Consider the following 24,919-nt stretch of genomic DNA (forward strand, 5'->3'; position numbering starts at 1 on the left):
AAAATAACAGTAGTAGTAGTCCTCTCAGACATCTGACTGAACACAAACAAGCTTTTGTGGCAGGAAATTCCAAACTTTTGAACAGTAATGTGTGAAGATTCTTCTCTGTCTTTTGCTCTATCTGGATATATTTGTATTTTTTACTGACTTCTTTTCTGCCCTTTTCTCTTTGTGTTGCAGGGCCCGGTGATATATGCCCAGTTGGATCACTCAGGCAGCAAAAACTCATTCCACAAGATGGAGCCAGTGGTCTACGCTGACATTCGTAAAAACTGAAGAGGAACTGGGGACCAAAAGCATAAAAATAAAAACACAGTAAAGTATCAGACCTCTCTATCAGCTGCTCTTGGGAAGGGTGGGAATATATCAACAGGGACAAAAATTGGTGCAAAATTTTATTTTATTTTTTTCTCATCTTTTTGTCCTCTGAAAGCATGATGCTGTTAATATGATAAAGTAATGTCTCCATGTGCTTTTGTTGTAAAGACAAAAAAAACTGAAGCAAAGAAACACTTTAATGGACACTACATCACTCCATCAGCCTTTAAATTGTTCAAAATACAAATGCCTTCATCAATATCATTCCACATGTTAAGATATTTTATTTTGATTTGTAGCTTTGTGCCTACGAATGGTTCTGCAGGCTGTTGCACCAGCTGAACACGTTAAACTATCACTACTAAAACTACGCACATATCGTACATGAATCGAAACTAATCACATTGCATAAATTGACATGACGAACTTTGGGGGAAAGTGAGGAATTAAAAAAATACAGTTTATCCTGTTGCATGTGAACGAGCTAACATTAGACAACACTAGGGTTGTAACATGATATAAAAGCTGACAGTTATCCTATCATGTACATTTGCTTATTTATGTCTCTGTCTATCGAAGAATCTCATCTTTTATGTTAGTTATTTTTAAAGGATAGGCTTCTTACACATACTGACATTAACAAAATGGTTTCAAGTTTCAATTAAAGTAATAAAACTTGTGTTGAACCAACAATAGCCCTTCAGTTTTTATCCCTTTAAAGGTAATTCTGATTGATGATAATATAAATTCTGTAATACTGTGATACCATGAAATTGCGGTATTTTTAATCGTACCATTAAAATATCTCATGAAGGACACACTACGGTCGTGGAAAGCCAGAATTCCCCGCTCCTGTGAATGCACCTAAAAATCACACGCGCATGTCATAATGACCACAAAATATAAAGGGAACTATAACAAACAATGTGTACCCCAATTTAAATATGAAAGAAAAATGTTCATCATCAGTGTGTTTGGAGAATGGTTGATCAGGAATGAGTAAAGCTGGATGGACATTATATGATTTATTGATCTTGTATGCTCTGTGCTTACACTGTGCGGTTCAGTCATGATTCAGCGTTTCATGACTTGGGTGCTCACACTCCACACAGAAAGCCTGATCGATGTCCAATCATTTTTATTTAAACAAGGTGGCTGCGTCCTCAATAATGTTAATTTAAAAAGGGAAAGGCAGCGTTACTTTGTGTAATTGCGTGACAGCTGCATGTGTGTTTATTCTGTTTAAACCTGATTAGGCTACACTAATATTATTAGTATTGTACTATTTGTAGAATTAGATTCCAGTGGCTAAGTAGGATTGTGTCCAAATTGTGGGATTAAATCATTGGCAAGTCTAAATATATCAGAATAAAAGATACGTGTAATATATCTATGCAGCCCTATCCAAACATGTAAAATACTACTCCCAATAATATTTAAAGCAGCTCACAACAGTAAATAATGGATCGTTTGGCATCAGACCACTGAGCTGCTCAAACTTTAAATCAGTTATTTTATTCATTAACAGTTTCTTTCTGGTGGAAATCTGCCCTGATTTTAAAATTAGTTGCAGCACACCAAAGCCTCACATCAAAGTCTGTTTACAGGTCTTCAAGAGCACTAATGCATAATGGCTAAAGGCTGCAGGCCACATTACCCGCTACTAGCCTAACACACCTGAATTCAAGACCAGTCAGTTAGTGGCGGAGTGGCATTATGGGCAATGTAGGTGCCAGGGTTTGACGAGGAAGAATAATACGTGGAATAAAAATCTTAATCTGTACAGTGTCTTTCCAGCGTTACACTTGCTTCACATTTTACGTTGTGTCTTAGCTCTATGTTATAACTTACTGTTATGCTGAAGCCTATTTCTGTAAAATTAAAGCTTTACTCTTTCATGACACTCCATATAAAGCTGGTGCAACAGGCTGCTGAAGCCACAGTTCATCTCCACTGTTGGGCAGTTCCATAGTGATCTTGTTTTGTCGGGGCAAATAATGTAGAGTTAGCTTTTACATTTGCCTTCAGTAACTTTGCATGCAGTTAATGACGACACCTACAGACTAAATCTGGTACTTCTCAGATAGTTGTGACGCAGAAGAAGACGTCTGACATTGTATTACTGTGAATGCTTCAGTTTTCTGTAGAGTCCTGGCATGTTGTTGTGGTACCTTTTAAAGACACTGCCTCCCGTTTGATTTTCACCTCAGTGGAACACGCTCTTTAAGCACTTTGTGTTTCCACGGTTGCTCTGAGCGTCTGCATTTTTTTTTGGTTTGTTTATTTAAAGTGCATGTAAACAAACAGGCAGTGCACCCCAGGTAGAGGTTTTGTGTTCTGCCTTTTTAAAGGTGTGATTCAAAAGAATAAAAAAGAAGTTTAAAGTGATAATTACCTGGGCTTTATTTCAGCTTAGTTTTGAGTAATTCTGAAATGAAAATAAAATGTTAAACCGTTAAACTGAGGTGAAATATCTCCTTCTATGAAAACTGGGAGCTCTCATTTGTTGGACAAAACGAATGCTAAATACACTGTTTGCATGCAATTTACTAACATAACAACCATTATTATGAAAATATCCATCCTGTTTTCCATCTATGTATTGTGTAAAGTTCTTTTTTTTTAAACTAATGGGCCAAATATCTAATATCATTAAGTAATATTTCTGTTTTCAGATGCTTTTAAGCTTTAAAATGCATTCCAAATTTGTATGATTTTTATTTTGTTTGAAGCATTTAAAAGCCAAATTTATGTTATGATTCTGTTTGTTAACGGTGTGGTTACCTATGAGAATGATATTTGTGTTGCAACCAGTCTAAATGCCTTCAGCTTCAGCTTGTGATTCCGAATGCAGTAAATTTCCATGTTGACCAGTATTTGTATATATTTCCTGCTCATGTAAGATATAGTGCTGTTTACTGTAACTCATTCCAGTGTGGTGTGGCTGTGGATGTCTTTCCAGAGAAGGAAAGTAGTTTGCTGTAGAGGTCTAGAAAGTTGGTGGCATGCTTCATGTTTTCTCGTCTTTCCTTTTAAAGTCTTAATTATTTGTCAGCGAACACACCAATGTTTACAGTGCCTGCAGGAAGTGTTGAGCCTATCGACTCAAAATGGCTTGAATGAAATTTTCTTCAGTCAACAGTGTGCAAAAACAACCTCCACAAAATGAAAGGAGCTGTCTGCGACATTCAGAGCATATATGATTCTCAACATGGAGGTCGCTGAGCCGGCGGCTAGCAGCTAACGGTGCTAACTCAATAAACAGTGCTAACAACGGCAACAGTGCAGACAGAGTTGTCAACCTTTGGGGAGCCAGAGAGTGGGCGTTACACTTCAGTGAACACACAGTCCTGTTGTCAGTGATAACAGCTGTATGAGTGCAGTGCAGAGTGCCGTCAATTAGCTACCCAGGTGGACATTCTCACAGGGACTCGCATGCACATGCGGGCAGACTGTGTGACTTCATTCTCTGGTCAGGATGCCATTACATCACCATATCTCGACACGGCATAGCGTTTTTCAGCCATATTAATGATCTGAATGTCAGATGCAGCTCCTTCTGTCATTTTTTGAGCTATAAGGCTGTTTGTTTCAATGCCACATTCACATTAAACCCAAAAGATTGGTTAGTTTAATACATTTTTGTTAGTAAGTATTGATTATAGCAGCTTTAAACACATACAAGATAGAGAATATTTTGTTGCCCAAGTTGACTTAACTTACTGCTGCTGGCTACTCCTGTCCCAAGTAGAGTTGATTGTATCATCGTGAATGTCACTGATAATGTAAATTTCCTTTGTCTGCTAATTTCAAAGGGTTCATGCACCACTGTGCTCACGATATGTACCTTACAAGACTAAAAGACTGCAGCAGTAATGGCTGTGAAGCTCACTACACACCTTAAAACGCAATCAGCAGAATAGAAGAGAACTGTATTGTCCCATCAGGGAAGGAAACGTGTCTTTGTCTCACCAATAAAGCCAATAAATATAAAACCAAAAACCAAAACATGCAACACAAATTACAATCCTAAAATCCCCATGTGCCTACAGCGTGTTAACATTTAGTATATTAGCATGCTAACAATGAAAAAGAAAACACTGTTTAAAGTGTGTTGCTAACATTATGTGTCTTAGTACAACATGCTAGGGTGTAGTATGCTAGCATACTAACAACAAAAGTAATGTTTGTCTTGTTAGTTTTCTAACATGGTAACATAAATATGTTGACATTCCTGGCTGAGAGCCAACATTGTGTGTCATAGCACAACATGCTAACATGTTCTGTAGTGTGTTAGCATGCTAGCAGTGAAAAATGCAATGTTTAGCTTGTTAGTTTGCTAACATTAGTATGTTGACATGTTTAAAAGTAACCTACTGCGTGAGAGTTTGAAGTGTTTTGCTAACATTGTGTGTCATTGCACAACATGCTAGTGTTTAGTATGTTAGCATGCTAACATTGAAAAAAATGTATTGTTAGCTTGTTAGTTTGCTAACGTGCATAAATATGTTGACATTCCTGCCTGAGAGCTTACATTGTGTGTCTTAGCACAACATGCTAGCATAGAGTATGTTAGCATGCAATGTTAGAAATCATTTCCAGGACTTTGGTCATTTGTTTTAGAGGAAGCTAAGTTCAAAGTCAGGACCCACCAAGTTGTTAGGATTTATTCTCTCATCAGTCGGAAACCATGAATGTTTGTACAAAATATCACAGCAATTAATCCCGAATATGGGAAACTTTAAATTAACATTAACTCTTGACTGTGTCCTACTGTTATTTTAAATTCTACACTCAAACCAAAAATTAAACTTTCTCTGGAGTATTTTCTGGCAGAGTTAAGCTTTAATTTATTTCAAATGGTCTCTGTTTTTGGGTTAAATAGTTATTTACATTCACATCTACATTCTCGCTGAAGAAAATCTTAATTCAGTCCCTTCTGACTCGACTCGTGGCTGTGACACCACGCAGTGCAGGCGCTGTAGTCTTCCAGGTGTGTTTCATCTTCATGTTCTGTGTTGTTTTATGTTTGTTTGTTTCTTTACCAGTTAGCATGTACATCTGTGTATTCACCAAATCAAACACAACCTGTATGATACCGACAAACCTTTACTGCTGGTCGCTTTGCTCCTAATCGTGACTTGTTGCAGTGTTTAGTGCTGTTGTAGAAATTGTGATGTAAACTATAAATTATGAAAGATATCCGATCTGACCAAGCTCACGCAACGTTCAGTGTGTTGGTTTCGCGAAGTTGAGTGAATGCAGGTTGCACTCTTCACTCCAGACAAGTCTTAAAGTGCGTGCTTAGTGTTTTTCGATGGTAAATAGTTGTGTGTTATTTGAGAAATGTTTGGTATGTTATGTTGTAAAATCTGCACTATGTCTTGCAAATCGAAGACAAACAAATTCCCTGTGATTTTTGTTTTTATTTTTCGTTAATCTCGGAATGACCTTAGCCTCTGTTTAACGTCTTTAAAACTGGAATGTTGTACATTTAGTGCCTTTTACATTTCATCAGCTAACTTGAACATCTGCTCAAAATAGAAAAAAGATAAGATTCATTTATTTTCCTTTTATTGTATGTATTTTTTTATACACATAATATCGCCTCTGTATCCACTGTTCAAATTTTATATAAAACTTATTCCTGGCCAATTAAATGTGTGTTCTGTTCTGATTTTTTGATTCTCACCAGACTGATGACTTTGTATTTGATTTATTTTTCCTCTGAAAAAGATAAAGACACAGAAATCACATACATATGTTCTATTCTGCATGAGTAAGTATGTTTTAAAACATTAGTCTTGGGTTTAGGGGTAACAAACATGTACTACAGTTGGATATAAACTCCTCAAAAAAAGTTCGGAAACGTTAAATGGGATGATTATTTCTCCTCTTTAATAATACCAATTGGTATTGTTTTTAATATCGTTGGAAAGCCTGATTAGACACCTTTACAACGAGGTGCAACTTGTAAGTCTTGTGCATTCGTGGATTGAACAGCAAAGCTAAACGTGGGTAGCGCCCCAAAAAATTGTGCCAAAATCCCCTGCTATATTCTTCTGTTGGTAGCCTACTCACTCTTCTGTTGAGCTTCAAGTGCTGCCAGGTGTGTGCCAGTGTCATCACAGGTGTATGACTGGCACCCGATTGGTACCCAATTGACAGCACTTGTGTGCATGGGTCCTGCAACTTTGTTAAGTTTGTGTGTGCTCCAAGCATCAACATGCCTTGTTTGTCCCGTCAGGATAAGGCCCGTGCAATAGGGCAACTGGAAGCTGGTGTTCTGGTACGCAGAGTGGCAGCATTATTTGGTGTCAGCCCTGGTGCCATTTCCAAACTTAGGACCAAATTCCGTGAGACTGGTGCTTTACAGGGTAGATTTACAGGCGAGATTTGCACAACGGTACCACAGACGGATCTCTGATCAGATGGTGAGGAACAGACTGCACATGACCAGTCTTCATGCTTATAAGGCTGCCAGGTAGCCTGCAATGACTGCCCTTCACCATCAGGCCCCGTTTGTGCTGGTGTTGACAGCACCAACAGTGGAACCAAAGAATGTGGGCAAACGTCATGTTCAGGAATGAATCAAAGTTTTGTCTGCGGCAGCTGGATGGCAGGATCAAAGTATGGAGAAGACGCAGAGAATGCTTTGCTGATCGCTGCACCGATAGAGTAACATCTTTTGGTGGAGGCAGTGTGCTGGTGTGGGGTGGCATCTCCCTCACTGGAAAAATGAGGTTTGTCATCATTGGAGGCAATCTCAATACAGAGAGATATCAAGATGAAATTCTGCAACCAGTGGCAATCCCATATCTCCACAGTCTGGGACCTAACTCCATCCTCCAGGATGACAATGCTTGCCCCCGCAGAGCAGGGTTTATCACAGACTACCCCCAGAATTCGGGAGTGGAGAGGATGGAATGGCCTGCCAGCAGTCCTGACCTCAACCCTACTGAACACTTGTGGGATCAGCTTGGGCGTGCTGATAGTGCCAGAGTGACAAACACAATTGCGCTGGTTGACCTTCAACAACTCTTGGTTGAAGAATGGGATGCCATCCCACAGCAAAATGTGACCAGGCTGGTGACCAGCATGAGGAGGAGGTGCCACGCTGTTGTGACTGCGTGTGGTTCTTCGGCAGGCCACTTAGGTCCCTGACAGTGTAAAATGGCCAATATGTGTTGTTTTTTCCTTTATTACTGTGGGAGAGCGCAATCATCCAATCCACCAAGCAACTCAAAATAAGAGTGAATACCAACAGGAGAATATTGCAAGGGCACTACCCACACGTTTAGCTGTGTTGCTCATAGCACAGAAGCACAATCCTTACAAGTTATACCTTATTGTAAAGGTGACTAATCAGGCTTTCCAATGATATATACTGACACCAACCAGTAGATCTACACACCGACACCGACCAGTACATCTACACACCGACACCGATCGACAACCTTACTTTTTATAAATTTGTAGCAGGACGACCAGGAACACTGTGAGTATTTCAAACAATGATGATTCCCCACTTTTATTTTTGACAGTATCATGATCTACAGATTATTTATGAAGAGAAATATGTTGTGTAATAGTATTAGTGTAAAATGTGGTCAGAAATCTTTTTTATCTTTAGATAAACTTAAATTTAATTTTAACCACTGTACATACTGCTGGGTGGTTTAATCTACAATAAACCATTTTGGATTTTTTCAATTAATAATCTGAATATGCCAAATAAACTTAAGTAAAAAGTACACACTGGCTTCCAAATTTCAGTGGAGTTTAAGTTTAAAGGAGTATAAAATGGAAATACTCAAAAACAAAGGCTACACTGTGTGGGTGTGAGCAGCAGGAGGCAGGATTGATCTTCCTGAGCACTCAGCAGGGTTAAAAAAACTGTATCTACACCCTCCCTCGCTCCTCTGGTTGCATTACAGATTAATGTGTTGGAATAACATCCCACTGATCTCACTGTCTCCCTCCAGGAAACAAATATCTGGAAAAAACATCCCTTCACACACCCATCAGTGATGGAGACGATGAGCAGCATGGAAAGGGAAACAAAAAGTCTGGGAATCCCAGTAAATAAAGGGGGCAATCCCCCAAGGAAGGTGTGCATCATGTGGTGTTTGTTTGTAATATGAAGCGGTGAGTGTGTGTGTGTGTGTGAGATAAAACATAATGAAGGATGAAAGGATGGTGAATGTGAAACCAAACCTGCTATGAATGTGCGAGACACTGCAGAAGAAGAGACCAGGTAAGACTTGTTTTACGCCTGTTTACAATATATTTTTAATTTATTTTATTATGCAGGTCAGCAGATAAACATATATTTACTCAAGTATGGTGCTTTTTTAGGTACGTTTATCCTCCACTTAATTTGAGAGAAACATTTTTTATTTAATTGACAGCTACAATCAACAGTTATTTTCCTTATTTAAAATTTTAATGTATAAAATATTAACGTTTATTCTCGACTAGCTTTTTCCGGGTGTTTCAACCGCATCATACTGTCTTCATCAGCAGCTGATGTTTTCTCAGTCGTCATGGATCTGTTCAAGCACGTGTTGTCTTAGAATAGAAACCAGACATTGGCGCTTAACAATCCCAACTGAAATACAGTTCACTGGCTTTTACCGGAGCTTTAACCCATATTACACAGACCTCATCATCTTCTTCATCTTTTTTTTTTTTTTTTTGAAAATATATAAGAATAACATATGAAATATAAGTTCAAATCCGCACCACCTGGACCAACTACAACAGTAAAATGTCATTTACACAAAAAAATACTTAATAATAATTGTATTTAACGGGTTTGAGGGACATTTTTCTCCATTATGAGTACTTTATTTTTGATACTTTAAGTTATTTTTTTATATATATATAATGCTTGCTGGTGTGTTGGCTGTGAACGATTTGTACAATTTCAACTTGCAAGAGAAATAATATGAACAAAATATAATTAAACAAGATGCCACAACACTGTGGTAATGTTACTCTTACCGAAGCAGAACTGAAGGTTCGCACTTCAGCTTTGTCCAGAGCTCTCAACCGTATCACACAGTCTTCTTCAGTGTATTAAGTGGTTAAAATTAGGTCCAACTTAAGCAACTACTGCAGTAAAATGCTGGTTTTACAGTCCAAATCTTTACTGTTTGGTCTACTCTCACTGCTCTGTTATCCATAAAACAAACAGACACAATTAGAGACTAGCTGGTGAACATCGTGAAACCTGTAGCAGCTACAGATCCAGATGTTTCCCTCTGGCGTTGGTAGAGACCAAAACTGAGCTAAAAGGAGAGTAAATATTGGACTTGCATTCATCAGGTGGACACAAACATGACTCCAAATGAAGGCTAATGTTGCTCCATATCAACTGTTTGCTAACAAGTTCACCATATCAGTTTTATAAGGTGATATTATGTGCTGTGTTTACAGCTTGTTGTGCTGCCCCCAAGTGGCAAAAAGATGTAAAAGAATAACAGCTTTAAGAACATTTTGTTGATAAACTTTCTGTACTTTTACATGAATAAAATTTTGAGACTTTTATTTGTAATGGAATATTTTTACACTGTGATATTGATACTTTTATTTAAAGTTGGCACAGGTACTCTGGTTGTTCCAATGTCCACTATATCCATTACTGGTTATATTAACTGCAAAGAACATACAGTGATACTCTGCAGTAACTGGGCATAGCTACCGATAGCTACTGAAGAAAACAAAAGCGCTATCCTCTTCCTGTTTTGGCTGCCCAATGGCTGCAGAAGGACTGCTTTGAATGCTTCGAAGCTTCAAAGCTCAGATCATTGCCATGCTAATCTATCTAAGCACGGAAATGTTTCAATATTTTCTAAAGATGACCCACAAAAAAATTGAGTGCCAGATATGCCAGAGGAAACTGACATAGCACTAATCTACAACAAGCTTGGCAAATCACCTGAAAGCTGCAATTAACACCTTTTTGTTTAGGTATTATGGCTAATCTTACTGCGGCCTGCATTCTAACATAGTGGCTAAACATCGTTATTTTGGTGCCTCGACTAAAAACTGATGTTTCGAAAATGTGAAGCTATGATATTTGGGACAGCCCTAGTTGATGTTCTTCCTTTGTGCTGTAAACTGAGCCTTCATTTTCTTGGAGATCGTATGGGGTGGCAGACAGAACTGCACAATGAAAGCGAGATTTATAGACCAGTGATTCCCAACTGGTCCACGTTTCTCCTTATTAGTTTAAGATCCACACAGTTCATTACATTCAGTATTGCACTTCCGTTTGGCCATGTCATCAAGCTAGTTTACTGTCTTTGTCAAGTAGTTGTCTGTTAGCCACTCACTCTACAGCAGGAAATGGCACTTCAAAATAAAAGCTCTGTGCTGGAAATTCAGTGTACTTAAAAATAAAGTGTGTTTTTTAAAAACATGACACATTTGCAGGTCACTTGCAGTCCATTCAGAATGGACCCACGACCCACTTTTCGATCGTGACCCACCAGTTGGGAACCACTGTTAAGCGTTACTAATCTAAACGCTGATGGTGATTAATAATATTTGTTGTTTCATATGGCAACAAATTTGACCAGTTTTAGCAACAGTAACAAGCTGAGACGCTGTTAATTAGGAAGCACTTGTTTGAGGACATCGGGACTTAATTGTTGTCTCATTTGAGGACATTGGGACTTAATTATCGTCTCGTTTGAGGTCATTGGGACTTTATTGTCGTCTCGTTTGAGGTCATTGGGACTTTATTGTCATCTCATTTGAGGACATTGGGACTTTATTGTCATCTCATTTGAGGACATTGGGACTTTATTGTCGTCTCGTTTGAGGACACTGAGACTGAATTATCGTCTAATTTGAGGTCATTGGGACTTTATTGTCATCTCGTTTGAGGTCATTGGGACTTTATTGTCATCTCGTTTGAGGACATTGGGACTTTATTGTCATCTCGTTTGAGGACATTGGGACTTTATTGTCGTCTCGTTTGAGGACATTGGGACTGAATTATCGTCTAATTTGAGGACATTGGGACTTTATCGTGTCCCGTTTGAGGTCATTGGGACTTTATTGTCGCCTCATTTGAGGACATTAGGACTTTATCGTGTCTCGTTTGAGGACATTGGGACTTAATTGTCGTCTCGTTTGAGGACATTAGGACTTTATCGTGTCTTGTTTGAGGACATTGGGACTTAATTGTCGTCTCGTTTGAGGACATTGGGACTTTATCGTGTCTCGTTTCAGGACATTGGGACTTTATCGTGTCTGGTTTGAGGACATTGGGACTTAATTGTTGTCTTGTTTCAGGACATTGGGACTTTATCGTGTCTCGTTTCAGGACATTGGGACTTTATTGTTGTCTCGTTTCAGGACATTGGGACTTTATCGTGTCTGGTTTGAGGACATTGGGACTTAATTGTTGTCTTGTTTCAGGACATTGGGACTTTATTGTTGTCTTGTTTGAGGACATTGGGACTTTATTGTTGTCTTGTTTCAGGACATTGGGACTTTATTGTTGTCTTGTTTGAGGACATTGGGACTTTACTGTCGTCTCATTTGAGGACAATGGGACTGTGTTATGATGCCACATGTGTAAACCAGATTTTACTTCATTAAGTTGCCTTTTTTTAAAAACAGTTTAAAAAAAAAAAAATCATCTGTAGCTCCTGATACCACCAACGACCTGGCTCAAATGTACACAGTGCAGTCTGAACAGCTCCACTAAGGCAGTCAGAGAATCACTGCCTTGCTCCAGAGCACACTAACAGTTATCATCGAATGAGGACAAAGTCTTATTCATTCACTTTTCCACCTGGTCGAGACATTCACAGACAGTTGTACAGTCGTTTAAAGCGAATTGTCTTTATGTGTAAACTGGCCTTACTCATTATAGTGACAGTGTTGTTTGTTTACAGTATGGCGAACCAGAGGAAAGCCACATGACAAACCAGACTCACTCCCACAGTCTTGAAAAGGATGTGTGATTTTTCAACACACCCACACGTGTCCGATGGGCGGACGGATTCTTATAAATCCATCAATAACTGCTGCTGACGTTTGTGTTCTCTCTGGGTGGAGAGTCTCTCTTTTCAAACATTTATCCATACAAGGTTGCTTTAAAAAAAGATAATAAACATGGAAACTTTGACCTTTGAGCTCTTGAAATTCCCCAAATTCCAAATGGAGATTGGTGTGTGAGAACGTCCAAAGTATTTCTAAAGAAACCTTTGGATTGATAGAGAGTATTATTGAAGGGGGGGGGGGGGGGGGGGGTATGTGGGGGTTGTGTCTCCTTGAAGTGGAGCATAAAACTGGACTTCCCAACCCCCTTATAAGGCATTTCCCTGAGAACAGTGGGAGGGGGGAAGAGGGCCGAGCGATGCAGGATATTCTCACAGGATGTGATGGCTGGACAGCAGCCGGAGCTGTGCGATGTGGAGGGAAGAGTCAGCTGAGAGGACCTTGTTGGCTTGCGGCGTCTGCTTGGTTACTATCGATCTATGAGTGGGTGGGTGTGCGCGCTGAGGATGTGAAATCAACATAGTCAGGAGGCACTTTGAAGACTAGTCATCAACTGAGAGTGAGGTAAATGTTCAGCTCTAAAAAAGAAGTTGTTACTTTGTTTGGTTGTTTGGAGCCTGTTGGGAGCAGATGTGTGCATGCAAGTTCATGTAAAAATACTTTACCTTTAGAATCCTGCATTCAAATTCCAGCCTCAGTAGAAGTTTACAGAGAAGATCTTACACCCAAAACACATGATGTAAGTACATATTTCTGTATTTTTACATTATTTCATTACCACTTTTATTGTAAGTAATGGATCTAAACACTTTGAATTTGAAAAAAAAGATGAAAAATCAGCAGTTAAACTATGAAATGCTCTGCTCAATGTGAAATGATGACACAAGATTTTGAATATATATTTCACTGTTACGCAAGATATATTACTTTGCAGGTAGTCTATAGATCGTGATACCGCCAAAATATCACATCTTTGCCTAAAATATGCACAGTATTCCTGGTCCTCCTGCTTCAAATTTACAAAAGTAAAGAGTAAACGTAGACAAGTATTATCAACAAAATGTACTATTATAAGTATTAAAAGTTCTCGACCTGCAGAAAAATGTCCCCTGTGACTGTTACATTAACATAAATCACATTATTAGGTTTGCATCAGTGTGTACGTAGCATTTCAATGTTAGAGCTGCTCGAGGTGGAGCTGGTTTTAACGACTTTATATATACAGTAGTGCTAGTTTAGTCCAGTGCAGGGCCAACCATAAGGGGGGGAGAGAGGGGACCCAGCTTCTAGGGGGGCTCTTTAAGGTGATAAAGACGTTTATCCTAAATATTAACAATGATGATGATAGTAATAATATAATAAACTTTATTCATGTAGCACCTTTCAAAACACAGATAGTTTTGTACCAAACTGAAAAAAGACAAAGCAAATAAGAAAAGATAAAAACCAATGAAAATGGGACCTTTTTAAAGGGGCCCAGCCGTGTCTGTCAGCAGGCCTGTGGTCTCATTTATGAAACATTGCGTACGCACTAAACGAGGCCTGAAAGAAATACGCGCCACTTCTCACAGAAACATTGTGATCTTTAAGAACAGGCTCGATGGGAGAAACTCTGACGCATGCTTATGAATATTATGGAGACAGGAAAATGGCGATGCAGATGGTGAGGTGGAAGCCATTTTTGGCTTTTGTCCGTACGTACATTTTTAGTATGGATCCCAACAGAAGGGTCGGGCCCCTCCAAGGGTCACCAGATAAATCTGACAGGTTGTGAGATGAGTAATCGGAGGGGTGGTAAATTTACACACATTTATGTTATTTATGCTTTTTTTGACATTTCTTTAATCTTTACTTTTTATTTTGTGAAATATTGGACACTTTAGCTTCTTTTGGACTCCAAACATTATTTAAATGAAACTGTGTGACAAGTTTAAAACTGGAAATGTCACCTTGGTGTAACTGCCAGCAACTCAAGTGTCACAAGATTATTTTTTAGACACAATATGCACAGTATATTGACAAATACAGTGACCAATGGGGGATGTCTGTAAATTGTCCTCTTATCATTCTTGTAAAATTCACCTAAAACATACACAGTCTCTTTTGAAAGGTAACACCCTGAAGTTTCCCCCCAGCAGTCAGAATTACTGTAAGTGCTTCTAAAAGTACGTTTCCATGCACAGTTAAGTGGAGCTACAGTTACAGTTTGTCCTCATATACAAGCACGGGAGGGGGATCGATTTATTAACCGAAATATGTCTGACTCCACTATGACAGGTAACGATATGCCCCCTTTCATCTTGTTAGTATTGGACCTTTTTCTGGTTGACCTATTACGTCACAGACCAAACAATCGAGCGCTGTCCAGCTGCGTAATTATTTAAGGTTTTGTCCAGGCACTCTTCAAACAAGATGTTAAAACAATATATAAGATGTGTGATTATCGAGGGCAGCTGTGATGTCAGCCATGTGAAGCCTGCAAACAGCCCACGTTAATTAAGACTTAAGGATGAAATGTGGTTTAGAAGACAGAGAGATTTATTTGGATCATAGTTTAACTCAGTCATGTTTGGTAAAAAAAAAAATCATTCACAAATTACCAAGAATGAATGATATGTTTTTAATGTAATATCTGTAAAATAACTATAGCTGTCGAGTAAATGTACTGGTGTAAAAAATAAAATGAAATGTGACAGATTGGAAGAACAGAGTGGTATAAAATGGAAATACTCACTTAGAGCTCACAATTATACTTGAGCACAGAACTTGGAAATCTTGTTGATCTTTCTGGCTGCTGATTAACGACCACAGTGTTTTCACATCAGATTGTAGATGTTGTAAATTGTGGGATAAACTATTTGTTTTCAGCTTTCCACATCATTAAAAAGAAGCCGTGCAGCTCTCTGATCTGCCTTAGAATAACATTTTTAATGTGATTATTGAACAAAAATAGCTTCATGTTTCTATTTATTCTTTGCCAACAAATCCAGATGCTTTTCAATGGCTTTAAATGAATGATGTGTCTGTATTTTGTGCAGCTACAAATGCTCACAAACATCACATGAGAGCACTGTGATGAATGTCTTTATTGAATTTGCTCTTGCACAGATTCTCAGTGGTTATGTGAAGCTCTTACATGAGATTTTAGGGAAGATTTTACATAAAATAAGCTACTTTTTCCTCATCTTTAACGCTGAAATTAACAGGAGATGAGTTTTTAGAGCTTTTTCTACATTAAAACCCCAGCTGGCTGTTTTTATTCGCTATCTGTAAACCTCTTTCTTCACCTACATTTCCACGCCCTTATCACCCCCTGGGTACTTACCACTACTGCTGTGCTAATTACTCCCACACTGTCGAACCTGCAAGCTAACATGTTGTTGTGTTTTGTTCAGGGGAAGCGATCAAAAAATATTTGAGCAAGTTTCCACAAAATAACGAGGCACAGAACTTGTGTCTCGTAAAAGATGACTCACCAAGGCCCAACAAAACAATCTCTGCTTTTCTCTGTTTCCAAACAATAAGCTACAGTATAGATTTGATCACATTTACTCAGAACTCACGGAAACCCTTTAAACTTCGTCTTCTTAGTCATTCGCTCTCAGTCCTACCAGTTCTGCAGCTAAATGCAATACATAGTACAGTGTGAAAGAGAAATGTCACAGCACACACAAGCAACAAAAAGCCCCTTTTGTATCTCAGGGCATAAATAGCACTGTCATAGGTCAGCATGTCACACAGTAGGTAGGGCTGCTTTCCTTTTCCTTCCCTTTTCAAATCATATCACCTACAGCTTGCTTCCTGCATTCATGTGTTTCTAACTTGTGTGATCTGGACTCTCCCCTGTGCTGCAGCACCATGGCTGCCTTCCAGCTGCTCTTCCCGCTGTTGGTCAGCTGCGTGGCGGCATCCGCACGTCCTCCCCGCCACCTCCCTCCATGCCAAGTTGTAAGTAAAACCTGAGACACACAGTCTGACGTTTCAATTCTTATTTTTCTCAGTTTTACAGCATCTTAAACTGAAGGCACATTCCTAACATTTCTACTTAAATAAATAGCGACTGTGTTTTCATCTGTTTTTAGTTTATTTCTATGGGTTGCCCACGGCAACTGAGATGAGGCACCTAATCCATCAAGGTGCTTGAGGTATTTTCAGATTACCAAGAGGCAGACAGTTTATTTGGAAGCTTTTGACCTGAGCAGATCTGGTTTATTAGTTTTAGCTCTTGAGCCGTGCTGCTGTCAGACCTTCAGTATTTGGACAAAGAAACATTATTTGGCTTCACTGGAAGAAAAACTGGGAAGTGTTTTTGTGTTACTACAGCAGAGGTCACTTGTCAGTCAGTGTGTATAGTAGACTGTGCCATCTTTTCCTCAGAGTTTCTGGTGAATCATATTTTTGGTTTTGGCTTGTCATGCAGACTGTCAGCAGGACAGCTCTTGTTCTTATTATGTAATGAACTGAAAATGTAAGCATCACTTCCTGTGTGCTGGGGGCGTTTCTTTTCCCAGGAAAGACCAGCCCATGGGTGCAAGAGCTTTAGTGAAGTTAAGTGGAATCACTGCTGTGTGCGTAGTGGTTGGTAAAAATAGAAACAGTCAGTGATGTCAGGTGTCACCAAAACTGTCCATAGACTCAGTCGTAGCCAAACTGTAGTCCGTGTCTGGGAAGCATGTCACTCTCCATCTGTCATCTCTGTACTGTTGCTATAAAGTCATAAAATGGCCATAAACAATATTAATAATAAGAAACAAATACACAAAAAACAAAGGTCCCTGACCAGACTCAAACAGGGGCATTGTTGCTCACGGCGAGTGCCAAAAATCAGTGTTAAAAAGGCCAAGGCGAGAAGCAGTGGCGTCATTAGGCCAGGGTGTCTGAGGCTTCAGCCCGGAATGTTGTAAAAATAGCCCCAGATCTAAATATATAGCCTATGTAAATGTTTTCAAAACAAGAATAGGCCCAATAATGAAAAATGCCTGAATCTAATAATCTGTCGTTCTGTTCATACTTGTACTCGACTAATATACTCAGTTACATTCCACCTATTTTAATTCATACAGTTAACTATTTTTTCCAACTGTAAATATGTAATGATAATAGTTTTAAAGTATTCTGTTTCAACTCAATACTAATTACTAACATCTACTTATATTTTCAACATAAATAGGGATGCACAATATTCTTTTTTTGCCGATATCCGGCATAAATTAGATATCATTCATTGTACAAGGTAAGAAAAAGCATGTTGGCCGACTCCGATAGTTAATTTTAAAGCCAATATCGGCTGATACCGATGATGTGCCGCTATTATCGTGCATCACTAAACATAACCATTCATAATTAATCTGGAAAAAAACAAAAAAAAAACACATTTATTTTTATGGGTAAATAAGGTGCCAGAGCACATAAAAAGCATTGAAATAGAGCTTGTTCATCATTTTAAAAAAAAGCCACCAATGTCCTCAAATCCCAGATACGCCCCTGGCAAGGAGGCAACATGATTTATTTCCATTTTCATTTTCTTCAGTTGGAAAAATCACTTGTGAACATAGCTGTCAAATAAATAAAAAGTGCAATATATCCCTCCAAAAGTAATTGGATGAGGGAGTAAAAGTACTTCATAACTGCACTGAACATGTGTAAGAAGATGGCTTACTACTTCCATTGAACTCCGTATTTTCATTGTGTCAAAACAAAACAAAACAAAAAAAGTCACATTTTTTAAAAAGTCCCACTCAAATATGTCATTTATGTGCCGTCTATGAACAACAGACAACAGGTCATAGGTTGGAAGAAGTATTACGTTCCTTTACTTAAGTAAAAGTAATAACGCCACTGTGAAAATTCTCCACTACAAGTAAAAGTCCTGCATTCAAAACCTCACTTAAGCAAAAGTATGTAAGTGTTATCAGCAAAATGGACTTAAAGTATGAAAAGTAAAAGTTCTCATTAGGCAGAATGGCCCATTTTAGAATCATAATTTATCATTGCATTATAATTAATGTGTTCATCACTTTAATGTTGCAGCTGGTAAAGATGGAGCTAGTTTTTATTCCTTAATATACTTGTAGCTTTTGAATTTCCCTTCTAGGGGAACACCAAAGGTTTATTTTAACCTGTAATAGCACATCATTATTTATTTGTTGATTATATTCTCAAGTAAAGTACCTTGAAGTTGCTCTTAAGTATAGTGAAAACTCAAGTAAATATGACTAAATGTAACGTTAACCCCCCCATACAAATATCAGATGTTAAACACACTTGAATCCAGAGTCCTCAGGAATGTAAGCCATGTGTCTGTTATCACTGATAACACCAGACGTCAAAGAGAAAAGATGCTTTTTAATGACGGTACTGTTTTTGAAATGTGCCAGATTTATCCCTGTGTTCAACAACAGACACAAGATGTTTTGCCCTCCGGTAGTTAAAGGGGAAAAATCAATGTGTTTGTTTACGGGTTGGCCACTTTCAGGACACCACAAATATGCCAAGAAGCTAAATGTAGCTCTGCCTCGGAGAGAAAACAGAGAAGGGGACAGTTTTATGGGCTGTTTTTGGACAGAGGGGGTCTCTGGCCATATGGTTTCAATTATAAACGACACTTAATAGCTTAAATATTTGAATCTATGAAGTGAAAAGGGAGAGAAGATGACGAAAACTGTGGTAATAGAGGTGTGATGTGTATTGTCTTTAAAGTATCTTTCTTTTAAAGCTGTTTTGTTGGGTGAAGAATTGAATTGTTAAATAGCAGTTTAGGTTTTTGCATTAATTTACAGAGAAATAGCCATTGTAAAAACTCAGTACCTCAGAGGACTGTGTCGCTGCCAAGAACATGCTGCAGATACACTGACTCATAAATCGACCCTCCACGTTCACTTTAAACATTTGGTCTGTATTGTGTCATGGTCGGGCAATCTGGCAGCATGCCGACATAATCAGACTTGTGTGTTTGTCTTCTGTTCATAGGTCCAGATGGATGTGTTTTGCAGCGATCTGAGCCTCAGAAGCGCTCCAGTCAACCTTCCTCATGACGTCCAAATGCTGGACCTGTCTCGCAACCAGGTGCAGAATCTCACCCAGGAAACTCTAGCGTACCACACCGGATTCCACCACCTGAACCTGCACTCTAACAAGATCCACTTCATCCAGCCGGGGCTCTTCAAAGACATGACAGATCTAAAAGTCCTGGATCTGTCCAAGAATCATCTGAATGTTTTCGCTCTCTCCAAAATCAACACCGGGCCTCTTACAGCTGTTGAGTCACTTGATCTTTCAAGCAATGGCCTGTACACGGGGATGTCGGACTATTTCCTGGCTGACTCTCCGTTGCTGGCAAACCTTTCTCTGAACAGCAACAGCATCACCAAAATAGCACAAAATACCTTCAGCGGATCTTCGTCATTGAGGAAAATCAGCCTCCACAATAACGTCATCCTGGAGATTGAAGATGGAGCCTTTGACTCCTTAGATCATCTGACTGAACTCGACTTGTCCAAGAACTCGATCACGTGCATCACAGACTTCAATCTCTGTAATTTAAAAGTGCTGAATCTCAGCAAGAACAGCATGGAGCTTTTCCAAAGCACAACATCAACACGTCCTTATAAACTCCTCACTCTTGATCTCAGTGAAAACAAAATGCCTTACTTCCCTCTTCTTCCCAGAAACAACGTGCTTGAATATTTGGACGTTTCAAGAAACCATCTTCAGAGCGTCAACGTCACAGGAGACCCTGAAAAACAGACAAACGTTTACTTTTCTCGCTTGAGATACCTGGACATGAGTTACAACCAACTGAAAAGCATACCAGAGTCCTTTTTTTACTGTATGGCATCACTCGAGGTCCTGAATGTGAGCAATAACTGTATCAGCTCCTTTTCTATCACTAATGAAGGCCTTCTACAGACGGTGAAGATTATCAACCTCAGCTATAATTCGCTGCAGAGCCTCATATTTGGGGAAAACGCATTGCAATCACTGGAAAAGCTCTTCTTGAATGGAAATGACCTCACCACTCTGGACCATCAAATATTTCAAAGACTTCCGAGCATCAAACACCTGCAGCTCCAGCAGAACAATCTCCAAATCTGTTCCTCGGACCAAAACCACCAGGATCCTCCAGCTTGTGTCTCCTTTTCTTCTTTAAGAAACTTGCAGTTCCTGTACCTGTCTGAAAACAATCTGAGGACTCTGCCTGCAAATGCATTTGCCAACACCCCTCTGAAGTTACTGGATCTGTCCTTGAACCCAGGCTTAGACATGGACAAAGACTCCCTCTCTGGTCTGGAGCATTCCCTAGTCCACCTCCTCCTGAGGGAAAACAACATCTCCAGTCTAAACACGGACCTGTCCTCGCTGAGGAGTCTCAAACACATAGACCTGTCAACCAACCAACTGACAGTTCTACCAATGTGGAACAAAGACTCCTCCATTGAGTCACTAAATCTGCAGCACAACAACCTGGTCACTCTGGAGTACCGCACCATGCTCGCTCTGGAGCGCTCACTAAAAACCCTCTATATGGGCTCTAACCCTCTCAGCTGCTGCAGCAACCTCGACTTCCTCCACATGGTCCAGCACTCAGGCGTGGTTGTACCTGACATTGAGACTGTGACCTGCGTTCACGAGGACTATTCAGAGCCAGTCAACATTGAGAAGGTGACCAAGGAAATGTGTCATAGACCAGGCATCCAGAACTATATTATAGCTGTTGTTGTGATAGTGTTAGCTGTGATGATCGCGCTAGCACTGCTGGTTAAATGTTGCCACTCGAGGAAACGGAAACCCAACCGCAGCTTTAGCGCATAATGTGAAACCATGAAGGAATTCATATTTGGGACTTGCTTGGTAGTTTGAAGCAGAGACAGAAGAAAAACATGAATGTAATGTCACTCAAAGTCTTATGAAGGGACAATTTATAGCCCTAAATTTGGGTTTACCACTACTATCATTGAGACTAGTGTGACTGAATCCAAATTTGGTCAAAAGTGGAAGAAACCTCGATGAAGCTAAGATGGGACATGCAAGAAGAACCACAATGGCACCTGTCTACAAGACAACACGTGCCATAATATCTCCTAAATGAAGGCATAACAATAGACAAACTATTGAAACCAGAACTTCTTGTGGAAAAATATTTCCTTTTTGCATTTCAAAAGAGAAGTTTGGACTTTTTAAACAGACTTCTGAAAGTTTCTTGCAGTCACAATCCAGTGGTCATTTCAGGAACTGCAACCTTAGAGCCATATGGCTGAAGCAGGGGTGTTTCAACTGGATCGCCAGAAATTATGTTGGTATTGTACGTTTTTGCCAAACACAGATACATTACATTTGTACATTATTTTGTAGCGGACACATTGAAACTTTCTCACCAACTCTGTGGCAAAGGTGTGGTTAGGTTTAGGGACAAAAATCACTTGGTAATGGTTTGGAAAAGATTGTGCTTTAGCTACATTTGGTGGCACAAAAGCTGCTAGAAAACGTTGTGATGTGTTGCTGCAAAACACCCAGATCGGCTGGCACAAATGCTGCTGGGAAATGCTACAAAGGATTGCCAAAAAACACACCTGTTGTTGGTTTCAAATCGTTTTCAGCAGTGGTCTGCAGCTTAGCAGGCATCTCACCTAGGTGACATACCATCCAACATCCCCTTCACAAGTCAGTTTAGATTTTACATCACTTCAGAAGTGTTGATATGACGCGTATGAAATGTGCAAATACAGCCTAACATATTCGTGGCTTACAGAAATGTATAATGCCAACATTTTCTTTTGGTGATTGGGCTGGGTGTTTCCTGCTTATTTATCAAGCCACATGCCAACCAGCATAACTTTATTGAATGTAAAAGGATGAATCCACACAAAAACACTTCAACACTGTTGACCATTCTCTCCACTGACACCTCAACAGATCAGACTGAAATGCAGCCATAAAATGCAACAGGACATTCTGACTGTTTGGGAAATGTTCTTTTTTCTTGTTAGATAAAAGTTAGATGATACCACTCGCTGATATGAGAGTGGTATCAATCTTCTCATCTGACTTTCAGCAAGAAAACATAACCAAATTTTCAACATTTGTATAACTGTTTCTTTAAGGCAGTTCACCCCCCAAATCAAAAATACGTATTCTTCCTCTGACCCGTAGTGCTGGTTATCAGTCTAGATTGTTTTGTGTGAGTTGCTGATATCAGATGTTGGAGATGTCAGCTGTAGCGACGTTTGCCTTCTTTCTAATATAATGAAAATAGATGGCACTCAGCTTGTGGTGGTCAAAGAGCTAAGAAGAAAAAAAAATACATTTGGAAAACTCAACAGCCATGTCTCTGTCCAGAAATCATGACCCATTTACTCAAGATCATCCACAGACCTTGTTGTTAGCAGTTTCATATAAGAACTATTGAGTTTCTACCGATCTGCACCCACCAGCTGTATCACTGTACAGAAGAACGCGTGAATCTGCTGCTAGCTCACCTAGCACCATTGCGCTAGCTAATGTTAAAGCTCAGGAGGCAAGCCCCCAGGAGGTGCACCAGGCTTTGAAACCAATTTACAACTTCTCAATTTGTCGTGTGATGCCCTGTGGCCCAAAAATTGAGGAAGCAGTAGATGCACATTTCCTTCTGTGCGCTGATACGGTTGTCAGGCGTAGTTTGGTATAAAGAAAGTAGTCCCTTCATGAAAATCCTCAAATCAAGAGTGTGGATTATCTTGAGCAACTGGGTCATGATTTCATACAATTTTCAAATGTATTTTTTGCTGCTTTGGGTACCACAAGCCGAGTGACATGTAGTGCCATTATATTGGAGAAAAGGCAAAGATCACTATGGCCGATATCTCCAACACATACAACTCACACCAGAACAATCTAAATTGATAAACAGTACTCAAAGTAAGAGGAAAAACATGTTTCTTTATATTTTAGGGTGAACTGTCCCTTTAAGGGTTGAATAAGGGGTTATTAATGAAGATTAAATCAGTGATGATGATAATGATAAATCAGATTTAGTCGAGAGTGTTGATGCTGGAACAAAGTCAGATGTCTTCACTCAGTGACGTTCAGTGTAAGAGTATCTGAGAGTGGAATTTTCCTTTAAGCTAAAAATAAAGAAACACAAACACTACAAAAGGTCATGAAACAACATGCTCTTTCACAAACGATGACAACTATGTAGGTTGTCTAAAAGCAACCCAAGACGTCCCTTTACCCTTTGTGTAGTTTGCACTTTATATTTCCTCGTGTTTGTGTGATTGTGTCTGTGACTGTTAACACTAAGGATAATTTTGTTACTATAACAAAACTAAGCTGGACATTTTAAACAGTGTGTTCTCTGTGTTGATCCCAGGCCTGTGGTGCTATCCTTTGACACAATATGTATTAATTTGACATGAAAAGTTGAGAGCTGGACTAAGCACTGAAATGATTAATAACTGTGATACTCTTATATAGAAGTATAATATACATACTGTATATTTTTAGATAAATACATGAACATGAAGTCCAGTGCTATGTTGATGTTGGCTACACTGGGATCCACAGTTTCATACAATTTGAATGTGCTTGATCCTAAAATTATTATTATTTTTATTGTTATTATTATTATTATTATGTACAAGTCAAGTTGATTTGTATCATTTATCATCCTGTGATGTTATTTTATAATGTAATATTAGCAATATTTTGTACCAAATGAAGGCAATTTTCTACACTAAAAACTGTGTGAGACATTATTTGTGTGACAAAAATGTGTAATCCTCTGAATGCCCATTTTAAGTTTATTTTCTTCTCATTTTTCAGCTAATACCTTAATATAATACCTCACTTTCACGCAAGTTTGGTTGGTTCCCGCAGTTAGACCCACATTATGGTAACATTTCACTTTATGTGGTGCTCGTACAGCTGTGCTTTCTTGCAGAAAGTTAGAATGATATCAATTTTCCCATCTAACTCTCAGCAAGAAATCAAATAAACATATTTCCCAAAATGTTTCACACTACAAGCGCATGATAAATATTAAGTTCAATAAACTCAGCCTGCAAAGGATTTAAGGAGGTTTTTGAGGAAAGAGCACATAATGATACGAGATTAAACTGAATGCAATTTTCTAATATTTGTCTCTTCATTATTACACAAAAGATTTCTCTGCCTTGAACAATTCAATATTCACATTTTATCTGTTATTTAATTCTGTATTTTGTTTTTTGATGTAAGATACCCCATCATCAGTACAGGTTATATTTTTTTGTTTTGTTTTTCATAATTTATTAATGGGTTTTTATCATAGTAGGCATAAAAAGAGAGAAAAATAAAATAAGTAATACACAAAAAAAATTAGAAATGGGATTTCCCATCCGAAAAATTGATCAATATGAATGGCTGAAGCTATTTAAGACAGCAGTGTTTTAACTGTGTACCACACACTTGTTTACGGTTGTGATTTGTCGAATTACAGGAAAATAATCAGAAACTTTTTTAATAACTGGTTGTTTAAATCATTTTGTGAGGAAAAAATGCCAAAAAATAAATAAAATGAAATAAAATAAAATAGAATTAAAATAGAAACTTTTTAATACCTGGT

The 24,919-nt window shown here is 38.8% G+C and overlaps 2 protein-coding genes across 5 annotated transcripts in view; both read left to right on the plus strand.

Moving 5' to 3' along the window:
* Positions 1–5,978, plus strand: part of mpzl1l (myelin protein zero-like 1 like) — a 31,083-nt gene extending 25,105 nt beyond the window's left edge. Inside the window, exon 6 of the mRNA XM_033642306.2 lies at positions 181–5,978. Within this exon, the coding sequence (XP_033498197.1) occupies positions 181–276 (96 nt within the window). The 3' untranslated portion in view covers positions 277–5,978. The remainder of the gene's footprint in view (positions 1–180) is intronic.
* A 6,691-nt stretch (positions 5,979–12,669) lies between these two features.
* lrrc32 (leucine rich repeat containing 32) lies at positions 12,670–24,056 on the plus strand. Of its 4 annotated transcripts, none has more exons than XM_033648801.2 (4): positions 12,670–12,903; positions 13,011–13,078; positions 16,194–16,287; positions 19,309–24,056. In XM_033648801.2, exons 2-4 carry the CDS (start codon positions 13,074–13,076, stop codon positions 21,148–21,150), a joined length of 1,941 nt encoding a protein of 646 aa, XP_033504692.1. In that variant the 5' UTR covers positions 12,670–12,903; positions 13,011–13,073; the 3' UTR covers positions 21,151–24,056. The 4 variants fall into 4 exon arrangements, with proteins under 4 accessions (XP_033504692.1, XP_033504701.1, XP_033504711.1 ...); XM_033648810.2 differs by having other exon boundaries at positions 13,032–13,078; XM_033648820.2 differs by lacking the exon at positions 13,011–13,078.
* Positions 24,057–24,919: the final 863 nt, after the last annotated feature.

Source organism: Epinephelus lanceolatus, chromosome 11 (genome assembly GCF_041903045.1).
Source record: "Epinephelus lanceolatus isolate andai-2023 chromosome 11, ASM4190304v1, whole genome shotgun sequence".
Taxonomy (NCBI): Eukaryota; Metazoa; Chordata; class Actinopteri; order Perciformes; family Serranidae; genus Epinephelus; species Epinephelus lanceolatus.